At 45.8% G+C, this 8,974-nt stretch overlaps 1 protein-coding gene across 1 annotated transcript in view; it reads left to right on the top strand.

Moving 5' to 3' along the window:
* Window positions 1-563: 563 nt before the first annotated feature.
* VPS26C (VPS26 endosomal protein sorting factor C) overlaps window positions 564-8,974 on the top strand; it is a 12,327-nt gene continuing 3,916 nt past the window's right edge. The window contains exons 1-6 of the mRNA XM_042021313.1: window positions 564-743; window positions 2,448-2,597; window positions 4,288-4,368; window positions 6,202-6,276; window positions 7,125-7,275; window positions 7,572-7,724. Coding sequence (XP_041877247.1) covers window positions 669-743; window positions 2,448-2,597; window positions 4,288-4,368; window positions 6,202-6,276; window positions 7,125-7,275; window positions 7,572-7,724 — 685 coding nt within the window. The 5' untranslated portion in view covers window positions 564-668. The remainder of the gene's footprint in view (window positions 744-2,447; window positions 2,598-4,287; window positions 4,369-6,201; window positions 6,277-7,124; window positions 7,276-7,571; window positions 7,725-8,974) is intronic.

Raw genomic sequence — 8,974 nt, 5'->3', positions numbered from 1 at the left:
GCAGCATTTTTGTGCAGAGGATATTTTGTGGACAGCACATCCTTCATGGGATGAGTGACAACATTCCTGGAGTCACACAGCTCCTGCCTTTCATTCAGATTCACTTTGAAACTGTTTCTTTGTGTTCATTTTTGTATTTTAAATCTCTTCTGCTCCACTCTTGAGGTGGATCTCACCTTCAGCTGGGCCATCCCTTTCCCAGTTGTGCCTTCTCTTCCCTCTCCTGTGGCCAACCATCCCAATTTTCATACAGCAATTCCTCCTCAGAGTTTATTCCAACACATCAAATGGAACTTGGCTGTTAGCATCTGACCCAGTGAGAGGGTTTTTCATCTTCCTGGACAGGAAAATCTTGAAACTTTGGGAAGAATTTGAAGCTCAGGTTAATACTTGTCAAGAGGAGGGTGATATTTTTAAGGAAAAACCAAAAAATGCAGAGCTCTCATCCTAAATTCCTTCATCAGTGTTTGTCTATCCTGACAAGGTTACACCATTCTTTGGCAACAGGGTTTTTTTGAGTTTGGAGATCAGTTCCACACTGTGTGGCTAACAGCTATGAAAAAATGGATTTAAACAGATGTTTTCCTCTTTCCTATTAGGAAATTCTTTCTGGAGTGGTGGTCATAACCAGTAAGGACACGGTGCAGCACCAAGGGATCTCCTTAACCATGGAGGGCTCAGTGAATCTGCAGCTCAGTGCCAAAAATGTGGGCGTGTTTGAGGCCTTCTGCAACACTGCCAAGGTAAGACCTGCACAGGTGAATATTCTTAACACAAAAACCTCTTTTTTTTCTCAAGAAATCTTTCCTTAATGGCTCTAAGGTGGTCAGAGCTGTTCATGGTGTGGAAGTGATGGAAAGCACAGAAATGCTCAGCTTCATTTGGAGATCACAGAATGCCAGGATGGGTGAGGGTGGAAGGACCCTGGTGCCACCTCCCTGCTCCAGCAGGGCCATCCCAGAGCACAGGGTCCAGGGTTGTGTCCAGATGGCTCTGGAATATCCCCAGGGAGGGATATATGAGGACCTTTTGGGGAAAGAACTTGCACTGATGGGAGAATTTTCTTTCAGGCTGAAACACACTGCCATAAATGGTTAAAAAGGGTTAGTGGATGATGCATTGAAGGGCTGGGATTTAAAGAAAAATAATGAATTGTGTGATGTTATTTAATTTGTGTTAAAGTGACCAGGTTTAACCGGACTTTTGTGCCAGCTCAGTCCCTATCACAGTAATTCCTGTGGGGGCCATGGAGGGGTTCCTGGGCATGAGACAGGACTTACCCAGATTCCTCTGCAGAGAGTGGGACTGCAGAGCTCCTGTGCTGCTCCCCCGGTTTGGAACTGTGGGGTTTGGATCCCAGCAGGGCAACTTATCCCAGGCTCCACAGGGACAGGGCTGTGCTGATGGGAGCAGGGCAGGCTGTGTCTGGAGGCAGCTACATTGGGAAAACAGGTTGGTTAAGTCAGGATGGCCTTGAATCAGGGAATCACAGAAGGTTTGGGTTGGAAGGGGACCTTAAAAATCATCCATTCCCACCCCTGCCATGGCAGGGACACCTCCCACTGTCCCAGGCTGCTCCAAGCCCCAATGTCCAGCCTGGCCTTGGGCACTGCCAGGGATCCAGGGGCAGCCCCAGCTGCTCTGGGCACCCTGTGCCAGGGCCTGCCCACCCTCCCAGGGAACAATTCCTGCCCAATCTCCCATCTAACCCTGTCTTCCTCCAGCTCAAGGCCATTCCCTGGGTCCTGTCTCTCCATCCTGTGTCCCCAGTCCCTCTCCAGCTCTCCTGCAGCCCCTTTAGGCCCTGGAAGGGGCTCTGAGCTCTCCCCAGAGCCTTTTCTTCTCCAGGTGAACACCCCCAACTTCTCCCAGCCTGGCTCCAGAGCAGAGGGGCTCCAACCCTGGGACCAACTTAGTGGCCTCCCCTGGACTGTCTCCAGCAGCTCCACTTGTTTCTTGTGTTGGGAGCCCCACAGTTGGGGAAAATAATGGTAAAACTGCAGAGAGAAAAGAAATGTCATCTCCAAGCCACGTTCCCAGTCAGAGCAGAGTTAACCCTCATTCCAGGGAGAGCTATCCTAAATAATAACAAAGTTTAGTGTGAGAAAGGGCCAGGTGGAGGTGGGAGCAGACAGCTCAGTGCTCAGCTGCACAGGTTTGGTCATTCCTGCTGCTGTTGAAGGTCATAATTTAGGAAATGAAACTCCACTTCCCAAAGCTGGAGATGCTCCTGTTGAGCTCCCTGAATATGTTAGTGTGATGCACCCATAAAATACAAATTGTTCTCTTGAGCAAAGTAATAATATTTCTTTTCATTTTAAAGAAATATCCAGCACTGTGTGTTTGAAGAGGTCCCTGGGATTCTGGAAATCCAGGAATCCTGTTAGAGTTTAGATGTTGTTGGTTCTCTGTCTCAGCCTAAACCTCTTCAATATTTATCCTTGCAGCCTATTCAGATTATCAACAGCACCATTGAAATGGTGAAACCAGGGAAGCTCCCCAGTGGCAAGACAGAAATTCCCTTTGAATTCCCACTGCAAATGAAGGGCAACAAAGTTCTGTACGAGACATATCACGGAGTCTTTGTCAATATCCAGGTGAGGAAGCCCTGTCTGGAGAGAAAAGAGGAACTTTTATCTGCACAATGTGTCCTAGAGCAACTCTCAATCCATGGAAATGGAGGATGAAGTTTGGTGGTGGTTTCTTTTCACACTGGCTGAGCCTTCCATGCTTTTATCCAGTAAATCTTTCAGGAATGATGGCACAAACCAGATGTTTTGCCTGAAATACCTCAGCAGAACAGCTGTAACCTAAATCTGAGCCATCCTGATGTTGTAGGCAACTTTATCCATTCCTTTCCTGAAAAAAAAAAAAACAACCCAGCACCACAGTGTGGTTTTATTCCAAATAAATGTGGAATTTCATAATGAAAACTCCAAGTGTTGAGAGCAAAACAAATCAAGAATTGTTTGCTGGGGAGAGAAGGAGTAACATTCTCTGCCCAGATCTGTATGAAATGCCTGCTTGGACACAATCTTGTGGAAATACAGTTTTGAAATTTGATCTTTTTTGGTTAAAAACTGCCTTACCATACGTGGGTTGGTTTGTTTGGGGGATTTTTGGTGGGGTTTTTTAGGGGGAAAGTCTTTCTTCAGCCATCTCTTGAAGGTAAATACTGTGTTAGACAATGAGCTTTTATGTCACTGGAATTAAAAAAACAACCTAATAAACTAAATCATCCCCCAGCAGCCTGTCAGAAGTAACTAAAAGAAAAAAAAAATCCCTTGTTTTTTGTCTATATTTGGATATTTTTAAAATCCTTTCCATGTATTTGCTCAGTTTTGGCTTCCTCCCTCATGTAACAGCTGTTGTTTGTGGTAGGGATGTCAAAAATGGTGCAGCACTGGTTGAATTACTTCCCATATCCCAAATAACTCAATCAGTCACTTTGAGGTGCACTTTAATGGGGAATATTTGTTTTATTTTCTCATTCCCTCTCTCCTTTGTGTACCTTTTCTTGCATAAAATGCCATTAAAAATTAATGATTTAGATCTCAGCCAAACTTTGAGAGTCCTGCTCTCCTGAAGAGGGAAATGTAGCACTGAGGGGCTGGTTAAGAGACACTTCCTAAACCTCTGGGCAGTTTAACTGAGCCTCTCTTTCTTGATTTGGGGATTAGTTGTGGGTTCACACTCTCTTCTGATGCAGAGACCTTTAATCAGACACTGCTGGGGGGTCGTGGCCATGAACCAGAAGTGAGAGCCCAAATCCCTGGGCTGAGGGAGGAATTAAAAATCCAACAAACTAAACAAGAAATGCCCCCATCCCAGCAAATTCCCTGTCCTGTGAGGACACTGAGAGGCTTTGTTGGAGATGCTGAAGTGTAGGGTTACTGGGATAATCAAGGTCTTCCTATTTTTCAGCCACTGGTTTATGGCTCCCATTTTAGGGCAGGCAATTGGAAGCAAATTCACCTCATTGCCTGATTTTAGTGCAGGCTGCTGCTTTGAGCTCAGCTGTGTGGCCGAAGAAGTTCTGCATTAAATATCCCAACAACTGTTCCCACTGTAAATCCCACGATAAAATCAAAATTAGAAGGGCTGTGAATATGTCACATTGAAAATCCAAAGTAGGGTGAAAAGCAAGACCATGATCACCCTTAAGTGGGTATAACAGCAGCAACACTCTGCACAGAGGCAGAAAGGAGGTGAAAAGTTGGGAAAGATTGAGGAAATCTGAATTAAGGCTCTTGTTTTGTTTTTTCCTGTGTCATCCCATTCCCCCAGTACACCCTGCGCTGTGACATGAGACGCTCCCTGCTGGCAAAGGACCTCACCAAGACTTGTGAATTCATTGTCCACTCCCTGGTGAGTGTGGTTTGTGTTCATTTTGCAGATAATTCATTTATTTGGATTTCCTCCCCCCCCCCCACTTCACTTAAAGTTTGGCAGTAAGGGAAAAAAAACCCAAATAAACCCATGGAAATTGGGATATCGAGACGAGGGATCATAGAAGTGTAGAATCAGAATATCTGAGTGGGAAAGGATCCACAAGGATCATCGAATCCAACTCCTGGCCCTGCACAGGACACCCCAAAATCCCCCCCTGTGCCTGAGAGCTTTGTCCAAAATGTAGGAGTAAAGGAAATCCGCCCCAAACCAAAACCACCCTGAAGAGCTGTTGCTTCTGATTAGAAAAACCCATCCCTGTTTCATTTTAAAGGACAAAGAGGAGTTGGATTTTCAGATGTTTTTACAGTGCCCTGAGTTCTCTTTATTCATCCTTTCAGTTCTGAGACAATGGGGTGCTCACATAAATACGATGTCATTTCTCCAAACACTGTTTTGAATTATCCCAGGAGTTTTCAACCAGAGGTTCCAAGCTCTCACAGTCCTGGAAATGGGAGTTGGGTGGTGAAAATACCTGATTTCTGTTCTTCACATGAGGAGTAATGAGTTAGAGCCCTGACTCAAAATATCACAGCTGGGTCTGCATCAAGGTGGAAATCATGGAATTTTCAAGGTGGGAAGAGCCCTTCAGGACCACCCAGTCCCATCATCACCCCAAACCCTGTCCCCAAGGGCCACATCAGACTCCTCCTGAGCACTCCCAGAGACTCTGCCACTTTCCTGAGCAACTCATTCCAATGCTTGACCATTCCTGCAGGGAAAAATTGCTTTTAATCCTGATCCTTGTGGGAGGAGGTTGGATTCCCAGAAATGCTTTGCTGGTTGTTACAGAAGTTCCTTTGTAGGGTTTGGGGTTGGTTTAGATTGACCTGTGCCTGTCCTGAGGACACACCTGATGAAATGTCCCTTTTTCCATCTACAATGTGCTGGAACATCCTGCTTGTATCATTCCTTTGAACTCTAACAGGACAGTAAATATCAAAACATTTAGTGTCACTCAGGACTAGTGGTGGAAATGTGACTTCAGTTCGAAAGGACCTTTTTAAAAGATTTAGTTTGGTGTTACAAACAAGTTTCCTGTTGGTAAGATTTCAATATTTTCTGAACTATGTGATGCTACATTTTATTGGGCCATTATTACATTTGTAAGTGAGCCACACTTGTCAGAGGAGTGACAAATCACATCTCATGCAGTTTTCCTGGGTTTATTTCTCGTTCCCACTACAGCACTTCTGAGCTCACAAGTCAGTAAATCATGAATCTCTCAGTCAGGGTGAATTAATGAGGTTTTACTGAACATATCATTCTCACTGTCAGTGCTCAATGTACCATTCCCTTAAGCTTGTTCTGTGCCAGAATTTGTCATTTTGGGAAAATGCAGCCAATCTTTTGCTAATCTCTTCCATCTTGCAGCTGGGCAGCAGCAGCTATTTGGAATTCTTGAGCAGTGAGGGCAGATCCTCACTGAGAGTTCCAGATCAGCCCCTTGCTGGTGGAGAACAAGAGGGAGGCAGAGTTTTTATAAAGCAGGTTTGAAGCCATGGACACAAATTCATTTAGAATCTCCCCATCCCAAACTGAATAATGAAAGGAAACATTCCAAGGGATGTGTAAAATGAAGTTATTTGTACATACAGAAATGGGAAATTGAACTTTTTTTCCCTCTCTGCTTGAGATGGGGAGTGTATTCCTGCTTTTCCAGGTGGTTTAGGGCAGCCAACTGTTGTGGTTTCTAATATTGTCTCTGTGTTTTGGGGATCAGTTACAGTTTAACCCTTTCATTCCCTGCAGTCACAGAAAGGGAAGCTGCTGCCGAGCCCCGTGGACTTCACCATTACTCCTGAAACTCTGCAAAATGTTAAGGAGGTAAAAGGATTTGCTTATTATTTCATTTTAAAATGTAATGTTTGTGTGATTGAGTGAGACCAGAGGAGTGATTAAATTCTGCTTTGTAGATAATCAGCTCTTTTTTTTTTTTACTTTTCCATTTTCTTTTTCACTTTTATAAGCAATCAAGTGATTCTGCCTCTTCTCCTGTACTGTGGTGACCTGTTGGAGGTGGAATTTTCCTCAGAAGTGGTTAAATATTTTTATCCCTTTGCTGAGTGAAGGATGGGAGTGGAGCAAGGGAAAACATTTCTATACCATGTACAGCCAAGAGCCTTTAAAAATGTGTATTTTGAGCCTTGGTTATGTCTTTTTTTACAGCCCCCTGTGGCTTTGGGAAGCCTCAAGGAGGGCAGGGTTAGATGGGAGATTGGGCAGGAATTGTTCCCTGGCAGGCCCTGGCACAGGGTGCCCAGAGCAGCTGGGGCTGCCCCTGGATCCCTGGCAGTGCCCAAGGCCAGGCTGGACATTGGGGCTTGGAGCAGCCTGGGACAGTGGGAGGTGTCCCCACCTCCTTCAGCACACGGTTCCAGCTCCTGGATGAATTCTAACAGCCAAGTTCTGTCAGTTCTTCCCAGGTGAAGTCCATCCGTGGGGTGGATGGAGGAGCAGGAAGGAGGCATGTCAAGGGAGAAGATTGTTGGAGATACCCTGATAGAGGCAGAAAGAATTAAATTTAAGCTACGTGAGGCATTTCTGAACTCTTGAGTTCTCAACTTTGGAACTTCTGGAGAATTTCCTACTTCTCTTGATAATTTTCCATAAGGTTTTATTTTTGCTTAGTCTGCTCTTACAGTGGCATCTTCTCCTCCCTCCAATGTTTCCAGAGAGCCTCCCTTCCCAAATTCCTGATCAGAGGGCACCTGAATTCCACCAACTGTGTGATCACGCAGCCCCTGACGGGGGAGCTGGTGGTGGAGAGCGCCGAGGCGGCCGTCAAGAGCATCGAGCTGCAGCTCGTGCGTGTGGAGACCTGTGGTGAGCCTGTGTCCATGGGAAGGGCAGGGAACAGGCTGCAGGAATGCCCTCCATCCCTTCAGAGGGAAGCAGGGAAGAGCATTAAAGAAAGGCCAGAGCGTTAAAGCCTTGCAGGGTTTGCACTCTGGAGCAACTCTGTTAATTTAAACCATCTCCATGATCCTTAACTCCGTGAAAACTCGCAGGGCACTTTTCCCCCCTAATCCTGGTGTATCTCCATTGGAAATTGTGGCTGCTGCTTTCTCTCATCTCAGCCCATTTCCCTCCTCTCCCTGTGCCCCTCCTGCCGTGCCCAGGGTGTGCTGAAGGCTACGCCAGGGACGCCACGGAGATCCAGAACATCCAGATCGCCGACGGGGACGTGTGCAGGGGCCTCCCCATCCCCATCCACATGGTGTTCCCCAGGCTCTTCACCTGCCCCACCCTGGAAACAACAAACTTCAAAGTGGGTGAGTGGGGAGGCATTGTCATGGGAAATGAGTGTCCACATTCCCTTTAGATTGGCAGGTGAGGGGATAAATCTGCAGGAAGAGCCCTCTCCTTCCCTGAACCCTGCTGGATTTCAGACAGAGAAAATACAGCCCAAATACTCCCAATACAAACAGTTGTGCAGCCACTAATACTCCTAATAAAATTCCATGATGAAGGGACAGGAGGAGCAGTGGGATGCAGGTCACGTGATTAAACCCTTGAGTAAAAGTCCAAGAACAAAATTCCTTCTTTTCCTCACCGGGGAGAACCCCTCTTCCCATTTCCTCTCTTTTTTGTTTCCCACTCTCCTGCTGAAAGCCCTGGAAGCAGCAGGGTCGGTGTGGGTGTGACTTTCCTTATCTGCACCACGTGCTCCTCCCTGCTGATTGTTGCCAAAACCCAACTTTTCTCTTAACAAAATCAGGGTTTTCCTCACTTGTTCAAATAAGTACTGCAAGAATCCACTTGGCTGGTTTGTATTTCTCCCCTTCATCCTGCTGGAATCTGTTGGCACGGAATCTGTGTGCAGTGATTTTCCCCAAAATAATAATATTCTTTATTTTTTTGCCATTTTTAGCTCTTGAATAGCAATTTGCAGTGAGATTTTCAGTTTATTTTGACTTCTGCTTCCCTTCATTTATTAACTTGGCCTGGCTTTTTGTTCTGTTTCCATTGAGGATTGGTAATTGATCTGACATAGATTTTGGCTTTGAAGGACACAATGTAGTATCTAAGGAGTAGATTTGCCTCTGGAATTTTTGTTCCACAGTTTGCAGGCCTGTTGTATTCCAGTATTTCATTTCCTAAGGCTGTTACATGATGGAAACAGGGAATGGGTCTGTCCTGGAATTCTCCCATTCCATGCTTCTAAACACCACTGTGGTGGAGCTGTCTTTCCCAAAACATCTTGCTCTTTGATGTCTGAATCCTGTTTTCCAAAGGATTGTTTGCCACAATTTATCAGTGATAAACCAATCCAGAGGAATCCCAAAGATCAGAACAAAGCAGGAATTTCTAGGAATGGTTCAAGATCTGGGATGCCTGGGTGAGCTCCTGCCTCATCCTGCTCCTAGGATTGAGCTCCCTATGGAATTGGGGTGGGATTGCTGCCAGGATTCAGCTCCCTATGGAATTGGAGTGGGATTGCTGCCAGGATTCAGCTCCCTATGGAATTGGGATAGGATTGCTGCTAGGATTCAGCTCCCTATGGAATTGGAGTGGGATTGCT

This window comes from Corvus kubaryi, unplaced genomic scaffold (assembly GCF_017639235.1).
Source record: "Corvus kubaryi isolate FWS band 111438036 unplaced genomic scaffold, C.kubaryi_AGA036_p1.0 37133, whole genome shotgun sequence".
NCBI classification, from domain to species: domain Eukaryota; kingdom Metazoa; phylum Chordata; class Aves; order Passeriformes; family Corvidae; genus Corvus; species Corvus kubaryi.
The sequence above is the reverse complement of the archived record's forward strand: the minus strand, read 5'-3'. Positions and strand labels throughout refer to the sequence as shown.